The 25,287-nt window shown below is 43.9% G+C and overlaps 1 protein-coding gene across 1 annotated transcript; it reads right to left on the minus strand.

Annotated features, from left to right (window-relative positions):
• Positions 1-141: 141 nt before the first annotated feature.
• POLG (DNA polymerase gamma, catalytic subunit) lies at positions 142-23,767 on the minus strand. Its single transcript, XM_083371316.1, has 23 exons — positions 23,600-23,767; positions 21,574-22,226; positions 19,724-19,907; positions 18,392-18,559; positions 17,438-17,584; positions 17,174-17,253; positions 15,666-15,848; positions 15,208-15,359; positions 13,874-13,997; positions 12,660-12,884; positions 11,174-11,291; positions 10,522-10,587; positions 9,832-9,930; positions 8,937-9,097; positions 7,900-7,953; positions 6,547-6,664; positions 5,303-5,438; positions 4,603-4,849; positions 3,610-3,732; positions 2,899-3,067; positions 2,366-2,574; positions 1,171-1,331; positions 142-363 (listed from the first exon to the last, which is right to left on the minus strand). The coding sequence occupies exons 2-23, from the start codon at positions 22,167-22,169 to the stop codon at positions 299-301; spliced, it is 3,585 nt and encodes a 1,194-aa protein (XP_083227442.1). The 5' UTR covers positions 22,170-22,226; positions 23,600-23,767; the 3' UTR covers positions 142-298.
• Positions 23,768-25,287: the final 1,520 nt, after the last annotated feature.

Consider the following 25,287-nt stretch of genomic DNA (forward strand, 5'->3'; position numbering starts at 1 on the left):
TCAACTCCCAGAATTCCTGAGCCAGCATGGCTGGCTCAGGAATTCTGGGAGTTGAAGTCCACGAGTCATAAAAGCGCCAAGGTTGCCTACCCCTGGTCTATCCCAATAAGGCACATTAAATTTTCCACTTTTCCTTTTGGTCCCTAATCCTCCACGTTGGCCTTGGGAGCCACAATCCCAGATTCTCCTCCTTTTGACTTGGGGTGAGAAAAAAGAGCAAGTGTCCTTGACCTTGATCCTCCTCCTGGAGGATCCCGCTGGGACGAAGCGTGTCCAGCCAACGTCTAAACTCAAAACTTCATTTTCCTTTTTCCAAGGAACCTTTTGTTATTTTAATAAGTTTGTATATATCCAGAGCTTCTCCTGTAAGAAATTTAACAAGTTTCAAAAAAAAAGTAATCATTTCTTTGCATATTAAAAACGCTCAAAAGTTAAAACTTGAACTTATAAAGATTCACGAGCTGGTTTTTGTGCTCCTAAATACGTCTTGTTCCAAGCAGGGATTTATATAAGGCACGGTGGGGAAGGAACATGCAAATTAAAACCTATTCTTCCAACTCTTTTTAGTTTGGCCAGAAACTATGAATATATTTAGATAATAAGCCAGAGCTGGTTTGAATTTTCTTACTTTACTTTGGCAAAGCATTTCTCTAACAATTTAATAAAATGCATAATGTTGCGTTGGTTTCTTAAGCTGTCACATTTGGTACAGAAATGGTTAACTATATACTTTTAAAAATGCAGATTAATTTGCTTTATTTCTTAAAAAGTAAGTATCATTGGGGGGGGGGGAATAAAATGTTTATATCCCGTTACCCAGGTATTCAGGCTCATTGAATTTCAATGTCTCTCACTTCTACATAGCCATGCACAAAGATTCCCTATTAAGTCAGAGAATGTAAGGGAAGATACTCTTCTCAGTTAATACTTTCTTTCCCTGTTGCAGGAAACATGAGAATTCATGCATGCACTTTGGGTTTGTCCTTAAGGATACTCCTGGGCAAAGTCTAAGAGCCAAACTGGTCCTGAGGATGAGGGAAGCCTTGCACAAAGCTGATTTCCAGACTGAGAAAGGCTTACAATCTCTCATTATATAGGATTATCCAGCAACTGGAAGATAGAATTCTTGCCAAGTGTGATTTTGAAAAGCAGTAACAATCTGATACACACCTTGGGGGATGTTGTACCTTTGTTCCAGTCCTCCTGGGTTGGATGGGGTGACACAATCCATTGTCACCTCTTTCCTTAAGCAATGATCAATATCTACAGCGCTGAAAAAGGCCACTGACTGAGGCAGATCCTGCAGACCGAGTTTATAGGCAAACATACACCTAAAAAAGTGAATGCTGCATTTAGAGAAGAATATTTAGAAGAATATTCCTTCTTCCTTTGGAGCAGGTCCTCTGCTCTGTTACAAAATAAATTGTTTAAAAGGCACACTACAATACACCTTCACTATTTCCATCATGCGCCTTTTTCCTCTAGGGGAAAAAAACATTTGTCCAAAAACACATTTTAATTAGCCACAGAAGCTCTATTTAAGTTTGGGGGAAAAATGGGTAACTGATATATAAAATAGAAAATTAATATTTTATTCCAAATCAATGAGCAAGAGCTTTGGGGTTGTTTTTACCCTGATATATTAATTGACAACGTTCTATTTAGTGCTTGAATCTGTGGTTGAAAATTATGTCCAAAACTCAGCCCTTGAAGCTCTCCCTAATTTGTAATCACACGTACGTATCTCAAAGAAGAACAGATAAAAATCTCCATCCCAGTTCTCAAAATGTTACAGATTTTCTGGGATTTGAGCCATCCTATTATTCCACAAATATGTAATTGGTAAAAATTGCAGGAAGGGAAACTGCATTCTTTCAGTTAAAATGTTTTATTGTCCAACAGTGTTTTTCCCAAGATTTGAGAATAATGGATTCTCATTAGACTCCCAACAATCTTTCAGAGAACGGATTAGATTATTAAAATTCTAAACACTAATATGTCACAGTAAGCTTGATATTTATCTTTGGTATGCAGTTACTAAGCCATTGGGTCCTAGAGGCTTTATTTCCAATAATTTCTTTTCCAACTTAGCTTCTTTAAACTGAATATTTTTGCCGATAAATTCCTATGTGTCCGACTGTGGCCATGCTCAATTCACATCAGTTGAACCATCTTCCCCAAGCTGACTGGCATTCTCCAGGGTCAATAGGAACACAGTTTCCAAAATTCCTACCTAGCATAAGACATCTGGGCTTGTAACCCAAATATCTGGAGGGCACTAGATTATGGGAACACCTCAAATAATAGATTGAGGGAAAATCTCAAATACAGTATGGGCTTGCCAAAGGATAGGACCGAAATTTACCGTGTAAGGAGGTTTGTGATCTGCAGGGCAAGCGCGGCCCGATAGCGGTCCTCGCTCTTGACCAAGTAGCGCACTTCATCGTGGATGCTGATGCAAAAACGTCCATCAATGTCAAATATCTCAAAGAGCCATTTCATAGATACAAGCATCAGATGCAGATAATCCACTGCTGAACTCTGAACCGCCCAATTTATTCTGCTGGTCACAAACTAGAAAGGAAAAGAAAAAAAATATGAACAGATACCGTAACCCTTCTTCAATCAGGAAATCAGCTTGTTATTTAATTGCTGCGTAGTTGAGATTTGGGAGGTCTGCGCATCAGCCCGTCTACAACCATCTGCAACCTACTCTTACCCATCCACCCCATTGCAGCTTTGATGATTGATGCCTACGTGCAATTGCAGACAGGTCTAAATCAAGCTAAGGGACAAAGACGGTTAGGGCAACATCTCCAGTTGCAGCTCAGTCGCTATTTTTACTACTCAAATAAGGATAAAAAAATCAACTAATTAGAACAGAAGGATCTCTCTCACCTCGCCTTCAACAGCTGCTGGCTCCAATGCTCTAGAAATTCGACAGCCCAGCACTGGGGTGCTAGGTGTTTCCGACATGGCGATGCTTTCCAGTTTGTTGAACATTTCAGATTCTGTGCCACTGGCCCACACTCGCTGGCATACTATGTCCCACTTCTTCCTACGAGATCTGGAATACAAAGCACATCGCTGCTGAACTCGGAGATCAACAGAAAACCAGACCCTGCAATTTTGGGTTGCAGTCATTGAACTGCAAGAAGAAAGACTTGCAGTGCAGCAGGAGACACGCACAGAGCAAAGAATAACAGACTGATATTGCAATCATAGAAGATTTAGATTTCAGCTTTGTAGCGTTTCAGCTTCCATTTAAAATGACAATAACGAAAATATCTTTTTTTTTTTTTAGTTTCTGGACCTTATGGCTGAAAAGGCAAACTTAAGAATGTGTCACTGAAGTTTGGGGAATTTTAGAAGTCACAAGACTTATCTGATTGAAATTACCAGACATTTGGAGGGGCAACATGCAAAGAATTTGCCGAAGAATTTAGCAAAGCATGCAATTCCTAACAGAAGTTTGCAGGATGGAGTTTAGCTGATTCTGACATAGAACATGACTTCATTTTAGTGCCAGCAAACTAGTGTTTTGCAGAAGTCTAATGATTTTGAAGGAAAAAAACTACAGTAAAGCTTGGCTTCTTTTTGTCTCTTTACCGTTTCTTTGCTTCTCTTTGTAACCGCCACACGTCTTGCAAAGATATGGAACCATCTTCTGCTCTTTCTACTGTGAGGCCCAATTGATCCACCAGCCATTCCCCTTCCTCAGACAGGTGGCAGCTATAAGAAATGAAGAAAGAAGGAAATCCAAGGGTGGGAAAGGCCATCTAAAAGCTGCCGAGATTTAGAGGCCCCATCATGGATCTGTTGCATTGCACTTGTGTCAGAAGCAATGAGGTGCTTCTGGGGTTGAAAGGTGTCAGAGCATGCGCAATCTTATTGCGCCGAGGTAAGCCAGGAATAAATACAGTAAACAGTGGTCTGTATTAAATGGTGCTTTATCACGCACTGTGTACAATTATGCACTAGAAATCGGTGATACAGCAAACTCCAACACACAGCAATTACAGCAGGAAACAGACAAGAAAGACTCCAGCAAGGCCTTCCCTTTTATACTCAAGCTCTTAAAGAGATACAGACTCCTGCTGAGTCATTCCTAACACTGCATCATTCATCTCAAATTATACAAGCTGGTTAGCTTCTAAATCGTTACCTTGACAAAAGGATTAGTTGGTGACATCACTGTTGCCTAGAGAACACCCAGTTGGGGGCTCCTTTCATGTCCCTGGCAGGAGCTAGAGTGAAGGACGAGAGCTCACTCCACCTGCTGGCACCATTTGGGTCTCGAACATGGGTTTGCTAACCTCCAACCCAGTGTCCTAACCACCCAAGCCACCATGCTCCTTCTTGGACCTGTTCAAATAAGCTCTTCCAACCTGCCTCTGAACTTAGGCCCTGGGTTGCAATGGTTGGTAGATTCTTTGTGGTAAGATTTAAATGCTGGTGGATTTTCTTTGGATTCTCTTTTGGATACTATTTTGTGACTAAATTTTCTAAGCCACTCAGTGTTGCATGGATTGGAACAGCGTGTAAATCAAATCAATCATCTAATCGTTCAACAAAATGAACCTTTGTCTAAGGCAACCTCACCGTCGAATTCCTTTCGTGGTAGCGTACATTTGCCGGGCCTTCTCACTGGCTTCCTGTTCTGTCAGGCGGTGGTTGAACTGCATGAGGAGACGCTCAGTAAACGCCTGTCCTGCCCCATAGATACGTCCGTAGTTGAACACCTTGGCGTGGTCTCGGCTAATCCCCACAGTGGAGGCCGTCTTGCTGTGCAGATCCGTGCCGTTGCTTTTCTTCCCCTGAAGCGTCATCCAGCCAAAAGCGGTGCAACCTTCAAAGGGGCAGAAAAGAGGGTCAGGAAGTAAAAGATCGTCTCAAGGTGGCTTTGATAAGACAAGAACCAAGAACAGAGTGGATCCGGAGGGGAACTGTTGACAGGGATGCAAAATGAAGCCAAGAAGCAGATTTTGCACAGAAAAATAAGCATGTCTCCAGTGTTTAGGGCTGCAATACTTGCCTGGAAACATTTGTCAGCTGAGGTGCTAGATGTTAGCCTGATGCCAAATAGTCTGTTCTGCATTCTCCCCTTTTCATTCTAAGCTAATCAGAAATGTCACTTAAGTTACTTATCCGAAAGATGCTTTTTCAGGAGGCAACTGGACTCGCTTTTTCCTCTTTGAAAGAGAAAAGAGCTGCTAACAGAGAGAACGCAGAGAATGTTTATGTTTACAGACGCAATATTTGGACTACCCAGGAGAAAACTTCTCAATGTGCCGATACTCGCCATGCATGCCAGCGAAATGGGATTCTCCCAAGACAGCTGCTATCCAAAGCTCTTGAGAATCAACATCAGCTCCAACCAGATGGTAACCAGGAGGAGTCTGGACGATCGCTTTTAGCTCGCTGCCCACCCGGTCGGTCTGTAAGAAATGGAAGAAATAATTTTGGTTCCCGAGGTTCCACGGTCGATGCGTGGGCTTGGATTAAAAGGAAGTGCCCTTCTCTCCTCCTTCAGTTTGCTCGGCCGAAAGACTCATTCTTCAGAAGGGACAATCATCCAGCTCTTAAACAGGTGGTTCTCGGCTTACAACAGTTCGTTTAGTCACACCGTTCAAAGTTTACAACGCCACTGGAAAAAGTGACTTACGACCGCTTTGCATACTTATGACCTTCGCAGCATCCCCCATGGGTCACATGATCAAAATTCAGATGCTGGGCAACTGACTCGTATTTATGACAAGAAAAGTCATAAAATGAGGCCAAACTCACTCAACAAATGTCTCACTTAACAACGAATATGTTGGGCTCAATTGCGATCGCAAGTCGAGGACTACCTGTACTGTTTTATTTTTCACACGACCGTTAACAGCATCCCCAGGGTCAGGTGATTTACATTCAGATGCTTGATAACTGACTCATATTTATGACGGTTGCCGTGTCCTGGGGTGGGTGGGTGGGTGCCATGTGATCCCCTTTTGCGACCTCCTGACAAGCAAAGTCCATGGGGAAGCCAGATTCACTGAGCAGCCTGGTTACTAACTGCCGTGATTCAGTTAACAACGGTGGCAAGAACAGTTGTAAAATGAGGCAAAACTCACTTAACAAATGTCTCAACAAAAATTTTAAGCTCAGTTGTGATTGTAAGTTGAGGACTACCTGTCCTGTTTCATTGGTTCTACATGTGCATAGATGGTTTGTGTTTTGCACTGGGTACGGCAGAAAAAAACCCCCACACAATTTATTCTGCTCTTCCATATTTCTAGCCCTACCATATAGGAGGGTACAGCAGCCAGAACTATCAGTGTTGAACCCAAACTTTAGGACTTGAGGAAAGAAATTATCCCGTGTTTAAAGCAACACAAATAGGTTTCTGTTGCAAGTCTGGAAGGGTCTCAAATATCTTAGCGTTATGGAAACGGGCCTGCCATTTCCTCTTTCCGTGCTATCTCGTCTTCCGCTCCCCTGTGGGAACAGCCAAAAGGGTGGTGCAGAATTTTGAATACAGAGCCTCTGAAAAGACCATTTTACCCTGGCATTGCTGGCGGTCAGCCACGTGGGCTCCACAGCTCGCCGAGTGACTGTTCCGGCAGTCACTACTTGTGGCAGAATGGCTCCATAAGCATTCTCGTCATCGTAGTCTGGGTGCCTAGAAAAAAAGATCACAGTGAGAATCCACTTCAAAACCAAGAAGATCACCATCAGGGACTCTGCAGATTCCACGCTGCTGTTTAGGCTCCCAAAGCAGTTTAAAGCTGATCTGCAATCACATCTCAGTAAGATGGAGAGATCCCATCAACTGATTCCTCCTACTACTGATCCACAGGTACGCAAATGACCCTTGCCCAAGCGATTGCCGCTCCTACAGCTTTAAAAATTCCCTTGTGTCCTTATCTATACACCCAAAAGGCCATAGTTGTAACCTACCCTGTTCCCCATTTTCAGTATGCATTGAATGCAGTGTACATTTTACTATTCATTACTGTTCATCGGAAAATCTGAGCGTTTGCTAACTGGGTGAGCTGCTAAGCTGACAAGCCATCTTTCCTCCACTGCATATAGTGACTGTAATGCTGACAGAGTAGCACACTGCCATTTTGGCCACTAGCTCAGAGGTTCCCCAACCTTTGGGGCACCAGGGACTGGTTCTGTGGAGAAAGGTTTTTCCATGGACTGGAGAGCGTGTGGTTTTGTGTGCTGCCTGCATCCCACAGATGGGGCTTTGCTTGTTTGTGTGGACCGGTTGCTGACATGCCACGGCCCGATACCGATTCATAGACCGGGGGTTGGGGACCCCCGTACTAGATAAGTTCTCTCTGTAACTATATCCTTAATTGCAAGCTATGGCAGATTTGCTCCATTTAGAGACTGACTTTAGAAATTAAATTATTAAATTATTAAATTAAAACACAGCACAGCCCTACTAAATACAAACCAGAGAAAGGAGACAATGTCATCTTCATTTGTTAAGAGTGTGTGCATTAAGACTGCTATTCTTGTAATATTTTTCTTGCCCCACAGCATGGAAAAGTTCTGTTTTAAGGAAAGTGAACTCTAGCTAGATTCTGAGTCCCAGATGAGAATCCCAAGATTATCCATGTGAAAAGCACAAAGGGAGCTCCGGAACCATGGATCTTTCCCCTAAAGAAGATGCCACATTAAATCCACTAAAAAGGCTAATCCTGTCAGCTGCTCTGCCAGGATTGCTTTCTGCACCCTCTTTCCAGAGAGAAGAGATTAATAGTGACAATAAAAGTAACTGAGGCCCAGAATGATCATTACTTGAATGCAGACCTTTATATGGATTTGCTGAGGTGGCTAATTTTGGATGAAATAAAAAGAGAGATTGCAATGTTGGTCTTGACTGCATTTCTCTATACATACCTAGTCATGGATCTTGGCAGTTCCCCTTTCTTCAACCAAACCACTATCTGTGAACTGCAAGGAGAAAAAAAAAGTTTTACGATAAAGTCAGAATAAGCTTTTCCTGCCACCTGTCCAGTCTCGTCTACCTGATAAAGCTGACACTGAATATTCTATCTGAACTCATCTACGGGGCTATCCGCATTCACCCACAAAGTCCATCGTTCATCAGATACCAGGTAGTCCTTGACTTACAGTCACACCTGAGCCCCAAATTTTTGTTGCTAAGCAGAGACCTTTGTTAAGTGAATTTTGCCCCCATTTTACGACCTTTTTTGCCATGTTTGTTAAGTAAATCACAGCATTGTGAAGTTAGTAACACGGCGGTTAAGTGAATCGGGCTTCCCCATTGATTTTGCTTGCCAGAAGGTCGCAAAAAGGGGATCTCATGATCCTAGGATGTTGCAACCGTCGTAAATATGAGCCAGTTGCCTCTGAATGTTGATCACGTGACCATGGAGATGCCGCAATGGCTGTCAGTGTGAAAAACGGTCTCTCTCTCTCTCTTTTTTTTCCAGTGCTGTTGTAACTTTGAAAAATCACTAAACTAAATGTTGTTGAGGACAACATGTACTGGGAACTCATTCCAACTGCCCCAACTTAGTTCTTGTCTTCATATTCAACTTCTCTTGGGTGTTGGAGCTGGAATTGGTTTATGCCAGAGGTCCCCAACCTTTTGGGCACCAGGAACCAGTTCCGTGGAGAAAGTTTTTTCCACGGACCAGAGAGTGGGTGGTTTTGTGTACTGCCTGCATCCCACGGATGGGGCTTTGCTTGTTTGTGCAGACCAGTTGCTGGCATGCCATGGCCCGTGCAACCTGGACAGATTTATGATAGAAGAAGGACATTCTACATACAGAACAGAGTTCAAAGTTTTGCTGTGCAGAAGGAAAGCAAAGGAGAAGGGAAGAAAGGAGAATAAGAAAGAGCAAGCAATTACACTATGGTTAGTTGGCAGCGAGACAAACCCACAACCGAATATGCGTCCGTCTGCTCACCTGATCCGTTTATGAGCGTTTCTCCAGAAGGAGATTTTCTTGTTGATTTCCAAAGCATGGGTCCCATCTGCTGCTCCTATTCCAGCTTTAAGAGTGCCATCTTCCATCTTGGGTAAGAAATCCTTGGCAAATGGGCTCCCAACATTGCTGGCATTGCCATCCTTTGAAGAGCCGGCGAAGAAAGTTTATTTTAACTCAAAGCAGATTTCTGCAGGCAAAATGCAATGCTTCTTCCTTGGTTATTTTTAAAGAAATTCCTTCTTCCATGCAAACGTAGAGAGAACCTTTTTCTCACTTCAGATCCCCGTTTCAGCTGGGAGTATTAGAGATTATGTCAGACTGGATCGTGACTGGGCTACAGGACCCATTTTATCCCTGAAAATTATTCTTAAGTTTTTCTAAATGGACAGAATATTTTTCTCATGAATTAACATTCCTCAGCTGCACTGGCCATAACTGAGAATAAGCAAATCTTCACAGCGATCTTCACAACAGCAAGCAAAACAAATTTAAACTCTGCTGCCTCTTCTCCACATTCCCTTTCTTTGTTCTTCCAACCAGGAGAAAAGATACTTAATGGCTGAGATGCCTTAGTAAGAAGAATTTTTCTGGCCAAAACTCATCGGTGATACAGATGCTGATTGGGTAAGTCAAGAGTGCCACAGCTATATCCTCCCTCTTGCCAACTCAACAGGGCTACAAGAATTATCTAAATAAATAAATAAAAAACTACTAACGTGCACAAAAGTGAAAAGGAGGTGGGGTGCAGTGGAGACTGCAACTAACTACAGGGATGTCAAAATGACAACACGTTCACAATGCCAATAGATGCGAGCTGTCACTGCATTCCCTGACACAGATATACAAACACAGACACCATGAAGTCCACCCTTACTTTGTGAGGCAGCTTAAAAAACCAGCATCCTGGAATATTGACATCATTGTAAGGTCCGTTGCCATGGTGATATTCAGGTGAACTCTTCACCAACTCCTCCTGTACAGAAGAGTCAATGCAGGATTAAGCAGTTGAGAGTCATTCATTCGTATGTATGTATGTATGTATGTATGTATGTATGTATGTATGTATGTACTGTATGTATGTTGGACACTACAAATGGCTGATCAAAGAAGAACTGATGCCTTTGAACAGTGGTGTGGGCATAAATTATAGCATCTACCATGGACAGATAGAGTGACTAACAAATTGTATAAAACCAGGCTCATCACTAAGAAGCTAAACTCATAAGAATACGTCTGACTTACTTTGGCCATGTCATACGTGCCAATTCATTGGACAAGGCAATGATGTCAGGAATGGTTAGTGGAACAAGAAGGGGCAAGCAAAGAACATGTTGGCTTGATGACATCAAAATTGGTACAAAGAGGAACATCCAACAATTGGAAAAAGCTGTGCTTGACAGGGTTGGATGGAGGCACTTGCCTGTAAAGTTGCCAAGAGTCGGAAACGACTAAATGGTTAAAACGACAACAGATATGTATGTATGTATGAACAAAAGAACACCTTCAAGCATGCCTGATACCAGATTAAATTATGATTATTTTATTTCTTTAGATAGGCCATTACCTGCCTCAGTTCTCTGGTGATAGGATCCACATCCATATCCACCTCCACATGGCCAAGCAACTCAAACTGACATGAAAAAAAGAGAGAGACTCTTTAACATGTGAAAGTTGTTCTGTATCTATTCACAGTATCGCTTATCTTCCAAGTTTGCATTTGACCCAAAGGATTATCGATAAAATGTGAAAAAAACACTCCCTCTGCATATAAACAAGCAACCAATGTTTTAACGTATCTGACATGCAGATTTTTAAAAATAATCACGACATGGTCATTTTTTAATCTGAGAATCAAGAATTTCTGGGGGAGGTAATGCAAACTGCAGATGGTTCTGCAAAAACAAAACCAACAATTGTTGCAAAGTACAAGGTGAGTAGGCTGGTTTCCTGGAACCTCCCTGGATAAGGAGAGGACAGGAGATCATCCACGTGTGTTCTGGACGACTGTTCCTTATAAGGAGACGACACAATAAAACTTTTCTGCATGCCGGGAGATGACACAATTAGCCATTTTGCTTGCAACCACGGCAAAGCCTTTTAAAGGACACTAATTTCGCAATATATTTATCAACAATCCAGTCCACCCAATATCTGACAATAAACTGCATACTCTGTCACAAAACTGTAGATCTCATCTTGGAGAGAAAAACAAGTACCTTTTCCCAAAAATCACCGTTTTCTGTTAAGAACTCTTCTTCCAGGTAGCTGCCAAGTGAAACCGGTTGCTCCTTGCCTTTCTCCTTGCAATATTCCCGATACAGATGTTCTATTACCCTATCAGAAATAAAGAGTTTTCATAGCTCGAACTGCAGCAGAATTATAATCATCCCTTGCCTAGTAAAATGAGCCTTTTTCTTGCTTCTCGTTATTGAATTGTCTTTAGGGGGAATAGATGCTTTAGACCTAATCGTGGGGTTTTCTTTTATGTATGTAAAGTTCCTGGGTACCTGATATAAAGCTCACAAAAACATTTTCTTGTCTTTACAGCTCTTGAAACTTAGAATGAATGATGTTTTTTATCAGTGTCAAAATCCAGCAACATTAAGCCAGACAAATAAAAGGCAAAGAAAGTACTGGCCTAATATTGTAACTACACTGAAGTGACATATAGTCCAATTCACAAGTTTTGTGAACATTTTACAAAATGTTGACACATTGCTGAGAAGAATTTGGCTATATTGTAGGCAATATCTGTTGCATCACTAATATAACAGCAATCACTTAGATGACCTAGTCCAGGGGTAGGCAACCTCGGCTCTTTTATGACTCGTGGACTTCAACTCCCAGAATTCCTGAGTCAGCTGACTCAGGAATTCTGGGAGTTGAAGTCCACGAGTCATAAAAGAGCGAGGTTGCCTACCCCTGACCTAGTCAGTGTCTTTTGAAGTGGCCATTTTAAGATATGCGGACTTGAACTCCGAGCAAGCTCCCAGAATTTTGAGAGTGGAAACCCACGCCTTTTAAAATTGCCAAGTTCAAAAAAAAGGCTGATCTACAGGATTTAAGATGAAATCAGTTGATTTCACATGTCCCTGCAATGTTTGTAGAAAAACAAGACATAATAAGGTGCCTGTTATTGCATCTGGACAGCTTTTCCAATCCTAATCAATGTTATCTGAAGATAATTCATTCTGGAGCCGAAGGTTAAGTTGCTTCAAGTCCAGACCCCCACATTAATTCCCTAAGAAACAGCCAGAGGGGAAAACATATCTTCTTCTGGGTTATCACTGAAAATCTGAGCAATGGGATGTTTTTTTTTACTGCATCTGGAACTTGATTTTCACAACTTTGGTTAAAAAAATAGCAGAGGCTGGGCCTGCAAGCTGATGAAATAAGCTTTGTTCTCTGCTGCGTTTCTACTCTTTGCTGTGCCAGAGCCTTACCCTATTACTGTATAATCATCTTATCTAGAAAGTTGGTATTGGAGATCCCATGCCTGCAGTGGCACTTGCTGAGTTTCATGCTCTGCTACATTTCCCAAATATTGCGGTTGATGTTCTGCTGTTCTCCAACTGAACACCGTAATGAAGCTCTTTGCGTGAGATGTACACACTTATATATCCATTACACAACATGCAAAAGGTGTGTGTGGGGGGGGATTTAGCACTGTGGATTTCACTTCCCCCAGAAATCCTTCCTTACCTGAAAGGGCAGGTGGCCGATGCAGCGTCTGGATCATCCTCTAACAAGTTGTCCTTCCTTCCTGGCACCAGGTAGCCCCAGCCATGTTTCTCAGAGTAGTGCAATGGAAAGCCATCCCAGGTGAGCCTCATGAGCTTTGGAGTCACTCTCATTTGAAGGCTGATAAGGCTGGGTCCAGGGGCCCAACTAGGATCACTGAGCCGTGGACACAGGTTGCGGTACCACCTACCCAGGAAGAAGCAAACAATTTTGACCCTCAACCAACAGCTGGATGATGAAGACTGCTTACAAAGCTGTTTGCCCATGTTTCTTTTGTGGGACCGCTATTGGTTTTGTTGTTCTTCACGACCCCATGGACCACAGCAGACCAGGCCCTCCTATCCTCCACTGTCTCCCAGAGTTTGCCCAAATTCATGTTCATTGCATCAGTGACACTATCTAACCATCTCATCCTCTTGCCTTCCATCTTTCCCAACATCGGGGTCTTTTCCAATGAGTCTTCTCTTCTCTCAAAGATGCTTTTTCACAAACCCATCAGGACAAGAGTCAGCAGTCCATCTGCATTTAAAAGACAAAGGCCGCTTTTTCGAAGGCAGCAAAGTCCACCTTTTGGACAGAGGACCGCTGGTTTGAAAGAGTGGTCAAAGAGGCCATCTATGTCAAAACTGAACAGCCCTCTCTCAACAGAGGGGGAGGGATACGACATCATCTATCTCCAGTGTACAACACAGTCCTTTCAACAGTTCCAAGAAGGCTCCACACCCATTTGCACTACTCAGGTGACCCTGGAGACACAGATAAGCTCCAGGTAGCTTTAACGACTCGCTAAAAGAATGCAAATGACCAGCTGTCTGCAAGGAGTATAAATCCTTCCATTCCCCTTCCATTCAGTCAGAGCTGAAGAAGCTTCTTGGGTGAGAAGCGAAAGGTCTTCAAAGAAAAACAAGAAAGTCCAGTTGCCTCGTGAAAAAGCATCTTTGGGATAACTATGACCTGGATGACTGAGCATCTCCGTAAACAGTCCTCTCTTCTCAGTATCTGTCTTTCCAAAGAACAAATGTATACCATTCCCATGAGGCAAAGAAAGACCCAGCTGTGCTGGTTGGCCATTAGAGGAGCAGAAATCCATCCCAGCTGGAAAGAACCAGATGTTGAAAAACCATTTCAAGAGAACTCCTTGTTTATCTACATGAAACATTTCTTTAGGAACTTACTCTGGATGGCCAGGGAGATGCTGAATTCTCTTTGGCTGCAAAACCACCGTCTCCTTTAGACTCTGAAGAACCTGTTGGCTGGCATTTTGGCTTTGCTCTCCTTCCTCTGTCAGAGGACCAGGATCTATTTTCACAATGTAACAATACAACATACAAAATAAAAATACAAGCAGCAGGCAAGCCATCTTAACTGTACCTTAACTGTACCTCAAGGAGCCCCAATAGCTCCAGGTCTTGCAAAGTTATAGCCCAACGTAGTAGCAAATGAGTTGAAAGGGAGGAGATGGCCAAGGAAGATGAGGCTGGATGGAGCCGGTGAGATTCCCAAGAAGGAGGTGAGAATTTTACAGAATGCAACATACGAATGGATACAAGCAAAATCAAAGAATCAAAGATAGGAAAGGACAGTTAATCCTGTTGGTATACTCTAGGTTTAGCTAGACTTTTATTCTCTTAAAAAAGGTAAAGGTTCCCCCGCACATGCGTGCTAATCATTTCCGACTCTGGGGGCCGGTGCTCATCTCCGTTTCAAAGCCGAAGAGCCAGCGCTTGTCCGAGGACGTCTCCGTGGTCATGTGGCCGGCATGACTAGATGCCAAAGGCGCACGGAACGCTGTTACCTTCCCACCATAGTGGTCCCTTTTTTTTCTACTTGCATTTTTACATGCTTTTGAACTGCTAGGTTGGCAGAAGCTGGGACGCGTAACAGGCGCTCACTCTGTTACGCGGCACTCGGGATTCGACCCGCCAAACTGCCGACCATCTGATCGACAAGCTCAGCGTCCTAACCCACTGAGCCACCGTGTCCCTTGGTTTATTCTCTTATTTCCTCCCTTTTGCTTTCTTTTGCTAACTGTGAGTTCTTCTGCTTATACTAAATGAACGTATGAGTAGGCATACGTATTCTTTGTAGCTTTCATTCAGAAAGCAAACTTCAAAGACTCCCCCAATGTTCAAGGAGAATTACAATATGGTTAAGGTGAAACTGGTTCACACATTATGCTAAACCACGGTTTGTTAAACCCTCTTCCCCAGAATCACCCTACCACTAATGGGCGGTGCACTGCATTAAGCCTTAGCTGTGGTGTGCCAACCACAATAGTTGGGCTACAGTAGTGGGAGTATGCCAAAGCAAAAGAAACACACAATTTCAGCTTAACGCCATGTGTGATCCCAGCCAGTGAGTGCAGTGTACAGGAACCTAAAGGTGACAGAAAGATAACTCCGGATTGCAAGGCCTACAACCTCAAACTGGGCGTGAAGAGACATCAAACACACAGTTATACAATTGTAAGCAAATCCTCTCTTAATCTGATCAACAAATGGTCATCTACCTTCCTGCCATTCCAGCGGAGATGCTTTTCCCACTACTTTAGCTGGCTCTTCATTCACGTCTCCCTTTTTCTTCCTGGTTGGTTTCGTTTTCTTTTGCTTAAATGTTTGGAGGTCCCATTTCAGATCCCACAACCAGGGGTCATCTTTGTACCTATTGGGATACAACAGGCCAACCTCAAGGAGGGGGTCGTTCAAACAGCCACTTCCCAGCCAAAACAGCCTTTCCCGCCCAAAGGCACCCCTTGACCATTTGAGATTCTGCAGGCTACAGCCAAACCAGAAGATAAGGTTGATTCTATAGCTGTAGAGTCCATTTCTTCCTCTCTGCTTCTTCTTCTCTCGTTATCACCCTACTGCTGCTTGACTGAGATCCGGACTGCAAGACCCATCATTTTACTTAACAGTATAGTTCTGGTTTAAAGCCTACTAACTCTGCTAGGCCATGATCGACGAGTACCTCTCCTCATGAAGCAGCTGACAAGCATTGTCTGCCAGGTTCATCAAAGACTTCTTCATCTCTTTTTGCAGCTCCTCGTAAGTGACCTGAGCTTCATCCAGGTACTTCACCCAGTTCTGATTAACAGGTAAGTAAGAAACTCCCATTTCTAGCATACCTGCAAAAGTCACAGGATGTGGACACCTAATGGGGAATAAGAGAAAGGAACAGCTAACCCCCCAAATGTCAAATCCAAATCTGGCAGGTGATGGGCAATGTAGCCTATATATAGAAAGTATCTGATAACCTTACAAGGAAGGAGATTTTTTAACCGTCTGTCAAAATCAATGGACAAAATCCAGAACGGTCCTCTATGGAATGGAATGGAATGGAATGGAATGGAATGGAATGGAATGGAATGGAATGGAATGGAATGGAATGGAATAGAATAGAATAGAATAGAATAGAATAGAATAGAATAGAATAGAATAGAATAGAATAGAATAGAATAGAATAGAATAGAATAGAATAGAATAGAAATCTGGAAGGGACCTTGGAGGTCTTCTAGTCCAGCCCCCTGCTCAAGCAGGAGAACCTATACTTCAAAGTAGCTTTGAAGTAGCTTCAAAGGCTGGTTAAACCACATACTGAGGGCACCCAATATCTTTTCCCCATGTAAAAAAAAAACACAGTTGCTATTCATTCCTTTGGGGAATAATCAAGTACTTTATTTAAGATTAAGGATTATTATTTCAGCAACAGACAAAGATTATATTTCTAATAGCAGTTATGAGCATCTACAACCAATCATTCCTTAGATGCCCCCCATCACCACCACTGTCCATAAAGAATCTTGTAACAAATATATTTTTTCTCCTCTCACTTATGCTGCCTGGCATCATGGATGGTTTTGCAGCAGCATTTTTACCACCCTAAAGGACCAAATAAATTTACCAATATCTTTCTCAATCAGATGAGAAACTAAAGTATACCAATAAAAGAGAGTATCTGTAATTCAGGTTGAACTGTGCAGTCCTTGGTGCTCTCTGAGTTTGGCAACATCTAATTTACCAACTGGGTAACGTCTTCCGTGCTAGTGGGTGGGTTACCCTCCTTCTACCCCACTCCCTTCTAGCACTGAAGATGTTACCTAGTTCAGAGGTCCCCAATCTTTCTGGCACCAGGGACCTCTACCATGGAGAAAGTTTTTCTGTAGACCGTGTGTGTGTGTGTTGAATACTGCCTGCATCCCAAGGATGGAGCTTTGCTTGTTTGTGCAGCCCATTGCTGGCATGCTGCGCACCGCTGCGGGTCCACAAACCAGGGGTCAGACTTAATTGGGTAGTGAAATGTCTGCAAGAAAACAACCAAGCTCAGGGACCCCATGAACTAATTTGTGCTCACTCCATGCTCCTACAATTTTTTTACAAGGTCTTAAACAACTATGCAAAGTCAACCTGAGATTGGTAGCTAACCCAGAACACTAGAATCTCGTCCTCAACACATCTTTCACCCAGTGAACAATTCACCTTTGCAAGAAAAGGGGAAGCTGCTCGTAGAATATTTCATAAGTAGCCTGAACATCCAGGGCACAGTAATTCATCAGCTCCTTCGGACAAAGAGAAACATCAGGAAAGGACAGTTATTAAAAGGTAAACCCCAAGCCATTTGCTAATCTACTCTAATATTGCCTCCTGGTTACTGATGGGGTGCACTCTTCAGTTCATGCAGATACTTGGCTCCTACTAGCTAAGACTCTGTTCTCAGAAAGCGAGAAGAGATTTTTTTCCTACCTGGAAGTTATTCCTGATATCATCCATGCTGCCCTTGACGAAGAGTTCACGGGCTTCTTTCTGCAACGGCTGCCCTCCAACATAGAGGGCATGCACATCTGCCAGGTTGTTGATACTGCTGATGTTCACCCAGTTCCAGGAGCCAACCTACAACAGAAGGCCAGCAAAAGAAAAATAAGAAACTCATCTATAGAGTGAAAACCATGTGGAAAGAAACCAGACTGGTTAGAAACCGGGCAGCGTTTTAATGTAATAAATAATGAAGACACAACTGGTCCATTCCGATCATTACGGCCCGTTTCTCCCCCACAGCTTTAACTCTCAGAATTAAATAACCAGTTTGTCTCCTTTGCAATCTCACTTAGATGCCCATCTTTTCATTAGATGTCCATCCTCTCTAGCTTAATCCATATATATGTAGTAGAACAAGGATGGAAGAAAACAAGAAAACATCTGTGCTTCAACAGAGGGGAAGACAAGAAAACATCTGTGCTTCAACAGAGGGGAAGTCCTATTGGTGAATGCCACTCTCCCATTTACAATAAATCTTGCAGAAATAAAATAGCGGGGAAAGTCTTGTGGCAAGATCTCCTGCTTGAGCAGGGGCTGGACTAGAAGACCTCCAAGGCCCCTTCCAGTTCTATTCTGATTCTGAACTACTTTCTGCTCTTTTAAAAGAGGAGGTAAGGAGACAGGTTGGTCATATGGGTGCTACAACTTACTATATGTCCGTCATGATATATGATAGAAATTCTGGGCTTCATTGCGGTTGTTAAGTTGTGGACTACCTGTATCTACAACCTTCAGGGTGTCCTTTGAGGAGGTCCACTCTTTTCAGAGTTATGTCCCTTGCACTGGGCCAGTTGCATCGAGAGCACACCAAATACCCCATGTCAAGAGTCGAGAGTCAAGCTGCTGTGCCAAAGCATCCTGATCACGGCTGCATCCACTCACCGTGGGTCCACTGCCTTTCCTGCGTGTTTTCTTGATGTGTTGCTGGACCTGTTGCAGTCCTCTCCCCTTGCCCTGCTTGGCTGCCTTCCAGAGGCTGCGCTGGAAACCAGTCAGTCCAGAGATAGCCATGTGCATGCTCATCGTGTCCAGGAACCGCATTTGGGATCCCTAAAAGAGCGGTTGGAACAGTCAAAGGGAGCATTTGACATTGCCTTACAAACCAGCGTAGACTGGAACATCAGTCTGAAAGGGTATAGGATTTCCTGCCTGAGCAGGGGGTTGGACTAGAAGACCTCCAAAGTCCCTTCCAACTCTGTCTATTCTATTCTATTCTATTCTATTCTATTCTATTCTATTCTATTCTATTCTATTCTATTCTATTCTATTCTATTCTATTCTATTCTATTCTATTCAGGACCATTCTGGATTTTGTCCATTGATTTTGACAGATGGTTAAAAATTCTCCTTCCTTGTAGAATTCTATTCTATTCTGAATTCTATTCTGAATTCTATTCCATTCCATTCTGAATTCTATTCTATTCTATTCTGTTCTGAATTCTATTCTATTCTATTCTATTCTATTCTATTCTATTCTATTCTATTCTATTCTATTCTATTCTATTCTATTCCATAGAGGACCATTCTGGATTTTGTCCATTGATTTTGACAGATGGTTAAAAATTCTCCTTCCTTGTAGAATTCTATTCTATTCTGAATTCTATTCTGAATTCTATTCCATTCCATTCTGAATTCTATTCTATTCTGAATTCTATTCTATTCTATTCTATTCTATTCTATTCTATTCTATTCTATTCTATTCTATTCTATTCTATTCTATTCTATTCTCAGACATACGATGCGGCCAGTTCATATGTCACTCAGCAAATGGCATTGTATGCTGTGGTTCCTTGATGCTCGTAGATGCTTCCAATACAAATATAGTAATATGCTGCAACAACCAGATTCAAAGAAATGTACACCATCGACCCACTAAACATTTGCTTCACAACTGCATGATCCACTTAACAAATGCTCACTTAACCACCGTGGCAAGACAGATAGCAAAATGGGGCAAAACTCAATTTAGCTGTCTTGCTGAGCAAACAGAAATTTGATCGTTAAGTCGAGGGCTACCTGTACAGTCCCAGAGTCTCCTGGGGGGTCTTCCATTTAAGTACAGTAAGCCAGCAGATCTGGAACCCCCCCCCAAATTTTAATTGTTCAAGATCAGCCAAGTCACCCCTGGCCACAAAACTTTTCTCCTTCAATTCCCTGTGATAACCGGGCAGAGGGGAAGAAAACAATTTGAAGAGACGGAGATGGATGTCTTACCTGGATCAGGTATTGTTCCTTAATGTGAGCCCGGTCAAAGGAGACGTTGTGGCCAATCACCAGCCTCTCCTGCCCGGGCTGCTTTTTGAGGCTGCTGCTTTCCAGGGGGATGAGATCGGACAGCCCTAGCTGGTTAGACCAGCTATAGCGTTGTTCCAGCAAACGCTGGCTGCACCACGAGTACCTGTGAAGCAGAGCAGATCCATTTTGACCGTCTTTTTTTCCCATTCTGGCTTAGCAACTCTGCAAAGCCAAACTCTGCGTGTCACTCTGCTGAACACCTAATTGTCACAGTGCTGTCTTAACGGCTGTGTGTATTTTCTCAATGGTATGGTTGTAGTAAACAGAGGCATAGTATCACGTGAAGTACTAGTATCGCTTCATAAAGCCCTAGTGAGACCACACCTGGAATACTGCAGCCAATTTTGGTCACCGTATCACAAAAAAGATGTTGAGAGTCTGGAAAAAATTCAGAGAAGAGCAACTAGGATGATCAAAGGCCTGGAGACCAAAACGTACGAAGAACGGCTGGAAATAGGGGAGACATGATAGCAGTATTCCGGTGTCTGGGGGGCTGCCACAAGGCAGAGGGGGCCAGGTTGTTCACCAGAGCACCGGAGGGAAGGACGAGAAACAATGGTTGGAAGCTGATCAAAGAGAGAAGCAACCTGGAATTAAGGAGAAAATTCCTGACAGTGAGGACAGTCAACCAGTGGAACAGCTTTGCCTCCAGAAATTGTGGGCGCTCCGTCACTGGAGATTTTTAAACAGACTGGACAATCACCTGTCTGAGATGGTATAGGTTCTGCTGCTTGAGCAGCGGGCTGGACTAGATGACGTCCAAGGTCCCTTCCTATTCTATTCTATTCTATTCTATTCTATTCTATTCTATTCTATTCTATTCTATTCTATTCTATTCTATTCTATTCTATTCCATTCCATTCCAGTGTTATCTATTCTTATTATCTTTCTTACTCCCTCTTCTTATTGATATTATGATGATGATGATTATCATTATTCTGTTGCTTTGCATATACACTGAGAGCTTCAGCACCAAAGACAAATTCTTTGTGTATCTAATCACACTTGGCCCAATCAAGTATACAATTGAACTCTGGAACCTGCCAAAGTTGGTGCATAAACTATGTTGGTGCAAGTCTAGCAAAAGTTTATCCAATAAACTTTCGTATCGAAAAGATTCTCAGAGCAGAGTCAAAGCAAAGAAACAACAGAATTCAAAAATACGATTGGGGCAGGTGGGGGGGGGGAAAGCTAGGGACTAAAAGATGTGGTTCTTTTTCTTTTCTCAAAGCTTGTAATCTTATAATCCTTTTTTTTCCCCAGATGCTTTTAAAAGCTGGAATGGAAGGGAAAAATTCAGTAAGTAAAACTTGATCACCCAACTAGTGGGGAAAAGTTGAATTGGTAGAGTCTCTGCTTAGCAAAGACAGCCAGGATAGCTGATGCAATACAGATTTCATAAGAAGTAGAAGGGAATCTTAATACAGGTTAAGATCCTGACTTACCACCGCAATTAAGCCCAAGATTTAATGTTGCTAAGTGAGACAACTGTTAAGTGAATTTTGCCCCGTTTTACAACCTTCCTTGCCACAGTTGTTCATTTATGAGCATTGCAGCATCCCCACGATCATGAGGTCACGACCCTGGGACACTGCAACCGTGTCCGAATTTTGATCTCGTGACCGTGGGGAAGCTGCAATGCTCATAAATCACTTTTTTTCCAGTACCGTTGTAACTTTGAACGTTCACTCAATGAACGGTTGTTAAGTCGAGGGCTACTTGCAGCCAAGGATTTGACTCTAATCCCAGAATGCTCTGCTGCTTCTTACCAAGCATTGCATGACAAAGCCACTGCAAGGGTGGGACAATGTCCTTCTTCTATGCACACCTCCACATCAAAGACCAAAGCTCGTTCATCGGGGAAATCCACCTTTTTCCTCTCCCCCTCGGGACCGTACCGGGTCCACCCTACTTCCCAAGCCCACTCCGTGGGCCTCGGTGGGATCTCATGCTCAAAAAGCTCCTTGGCAGCTTCCAGATAGGGGAGGCTTTGCTTCTGAGCCAAGAGGCGGAAATGTTCATCGATGTTAGCTCCGTACATGCGGGGAAGCTGCAACTCCACATCAGGAATGGTGGTCGTCTCTTTGCCCCACAGATCATGCCTCTGCAAGTGTTCTATGCTCTTCTGGATGTCTTCCTGCGAATGATGGACTTGAGCGCCCCGGAAGATCTGTTCATGAAGGCCCTTGGAGAGCATCTGGATGCCGAGAGGATTCATGCGTTGTTCCTCTTTGGGGGGAGGAGCCGTATCTGGAGCCACCTTCTCCTGAAACAGGAGACCCGCAGAGGAACGGGAGGAGCACGCCCGGGTTCTGCACAAGAAGGACGGACCTGCCAGCGACGTCCTCCATGACAGGCGCTTCATCTTCACCCACGAGCGAGCGGTAGGGAAAACACGGCCGATTTCCTGGCCAGCTCAGATCTGTCGGGAAACAGCACGCCCCAGAATGAAGGCTCACGTGAATATTTCCCATTCCAGATTCTTATTAACCCTGCCTTACTAGGAGGCGATCAACCATGATTTCTTATCATGGCTTGCTGAACAAGCTGTACCGGTGGCGCAGTGGTGAGAACGCAGTACTGCAGGCTAACTCACTGCTGACTGTCAGGAGTTCGATCCTGACCCGCTTAAGCTTGACTCAGCCTTTCCTCCTTCCGAGGTGGGTAAAATGAGGACCCAGGTTGTTGGGGGCAAGATGGTGACCCCGTAAACCCCTTAGAGAGGGCTGTAAAGCACTGCGAAGCAGTATACAAGTCTAAGTGCTATTGCTATTGTCCTTCCTTCCTTCCATCTTTCCATAACTCTGCCAACTGCCAGCAGTTCGATTCTGACCACCTCAAGGTTGACTCAGCCTTCCCTCCTTCCGAGGTGGGTAAAATGAGGACCCAGATTGTTGGGGGGGGGCAAGATGCTGACCCCGTAAACTGCTTAGAGAGGGCTGTCAAGCACTGTGAAGCAGAATATAAGTCTTAAGTGCTATGGCTTTAATAGCTGAGCTTATTCAACACACCGCACTGATGATGTTACTCAGTTGGGTCCTGAAATGTCTGCATGGAAACAATCCGGCTCCGAGTACCTCAAGGACCCCTCATTTCAACCCTGAGCTATAAATATTCTACCGGCGACACCGATCTATTAAATCAAACCCATGTTCCTTTCTCTTACCCTTGAAAAAAAAGGAAAGTTGTTTCTTCCTAAATTACAAACAACGATTCCCTCCCCCCCAGCAAAATCGGTTTTATCCACACATTCCCAAAGGATATTCCCTCCCGTCCTCTGAAAATGACTTCTTGAGTGTTTTTTTGCCTTCTGGCCTTGGTTTTCTAAAATGTTTTCAATTCAGCCACATTAAAAAACAAAACAAAAGAACCAAACAAACGCCTCTATGCTTGCTTAAAGCTAACCACGGTTCTGCAAGCCTAGCTAGCATGCTGCGCAAAACCCAGCCAGGGTTGGATTAGTTTAGGATTGAGCCAATCGTGCAGAGCAAGGGTTAAGCCAAGGGTCTTCAAACTTGGCCCTTTTATGACTTGTGGACTTCAACTCCCAGAATTCCTCAGCCAGCAAAGCTGGCTGAGGAATTCTGGGAGTTGAAGTCCACAAGTCATAAAAGGGCCAAGTTTGAAGATCCCTGGGTTAAGCGCTGGGTTAATGCAAGACGCGGGTTAAGCTCGTCGTGTGAATGCACCCTCTCATCGCCCTCCCCCTTAAAAAGGGGGGGTTATTTAAGCCCGTCTCTCCCCCAAATTTGGCTGTTCCTTGCCCCCCCCCAATAGAAACAGATGCCTGCTCACCACCTAATCCGAAGGAAGTCTGCTTTCTTCCGAAGAAAAGAAGATGCAGGAAGAGAAGAAGATGCCTACCCCTCCCTCGTGGCCTTGCACCCTTTGAAGGTGCAAAAATAGCCCCCCCAAAAAACCTTGCAAGGCCGCCCCCCCTTTCCTTCCTCCTTTTGCAAAAAAAAAAAACCTCAACGCAAATCTGCAGCTCTTCCGCTTCGACTCATGGCGGTCTCTTCCAACTCAAGAAGAGGGGGGGGAACCCGAGGATGAAATGGGAAAACAAACGCTCCTTTTTTACGTGCCGAAAGCTCCCCGGAAAGCGAGAAAGCCTCTAACTGGGTCGTGTCGAACGCAAAACGAGGCTCGGAAAAAGCACATCGCTGTCGAGAAGCTCGTTTTGTTTCTCTTCCTTTGGAGGCCTCCCCCCGCATCTGAGGAGGAAAACAAAATGGTACCTTCCTAAATCTCCCGGAGCCCCGCCCGCAACGGAGCCCTTGCCGCAACTTCTATAGGGATGGCGCAAGCGTCGCTCTCGGAAGGGCCGCGTGGCCTAATGGATAAGGCGTCTGACTTCGGATCAGAAGATTGCAGGTTCGAGTCCTGCCGCGGTCGCAAGGGAGAGGAGTCAAGGCAGCTCCTATGTGTTTTTTTTTTAATAACCCAAATGAGAAATCATTTTTGTAATACTTTCCTGATTTTAGTGGTGAAACATGTTGACTTCCATCTCGAGGAGCGCTTTTGCCTTCTTCCATTCCATCTCTAAACTGCACTTCAGTGGGGTTAGTCCTTGGTGCTCTCTGAGCTGGGTTGTTTTCTGGCAGACGTCTCGTTAACCAAGCTAGGTAGCATCATCAGGGCTACAGCACTGACTTTGCACTGATGATGTTAGTTTGGGTGACGGTGCGCCTGCAAGAAAACAACCAAGCTCAACACCAAAGACCACTTATGTCAACCCTGAGCTGCAAATATTCCCCTTTATTGATACTTTTTTTCAGCCTTTTGTTAGCTGCAAAGTCGTGCCCGACCCATCGCGACCCCATGGACCACGTTCCTCCAGGCCTTCCTGTCCTCTACCATCTTCTGGAGTCCATTTAAGCTCATGCCTCCTGCTTCAGGGACTCCGTCCAGCCACCTCATTCTCTGTCGTCCCCTTCTTCTCTTGCCCTCCACCTTTCCCAGCATGAGGCTCTTCTCCAGTGAGTCCTTCCTTCTCATTAGGTGGTCAAAGTATTTGAGTTTTAGCTTCAGGATCTGGCCTTCTAAAGAGCAGTCAGGGTTGATCTCCTCTAGGACTGACCGGTTTGATCGCCTTGCAGTCCGAGGGACTCACAGGAGTCTTCTCCAGCACCATAGTTCAAAGGCCTCGATTCTTTGGTGCTCAGCCTTTCTTATGGTCCAACTTTCACTGCCATACATTGCAACTGGGAAGACCATAGCCTTGACTATACACACTTTTGTTGGCAGGGTGATGTCTCTGCTTTTTAGTGTGCTGTCCAGATTTGCCATGGCTTTCCACCCCAGGAGCAAGGGTCTTTTAATCTCTTGGCTGCAGTCCCCATCTGCGGTGATCTCGGAGCCCAGGAGCCTTTACTCACACACAAAAGTTCTCCGGAGTGTTACTAGTAGAAAGGTGATTCCTTTGGGCACACAATCCAAAGCATTTCAAAGGCAGAAATTTGCAGATTGGGTTCCTACAGTCT

This window comes from Vipera ursinii (genome assembly GCF_947247035.1).
Source record: "Vipera ursinii genome assembly, chromosome: 11".
NCBI classification, from domain to species: Eukaryota; Metazoa; Chordata; class Lepidosauria; order Squamata; family Viperidae; genus Vipera; species Vipera ursinii.

Coding starts and splice junctions, on each gene's coding strand:
- POLG (XM_083371316.1), bottom strand. CDS start 22,169: ATGAAGCGCCTGTCATGGAGGACGTCGCTGGCAGGTCCGTCCTTCTTG. Junction 10,588..11,173: donor ACGGTGATTTTTGGGAAAAG/GTACTTGTTTTT, acceptor TTTTCATGTCAG/TTTGAGTTGCTTGGCCATGT. Junction 6,665..7,899: donor CTGCCAAGATCCATGACTAG/GTATGTATAGAG, acceptor CTTTTTTTCTAG/GCACCCAGACTACGATGACG.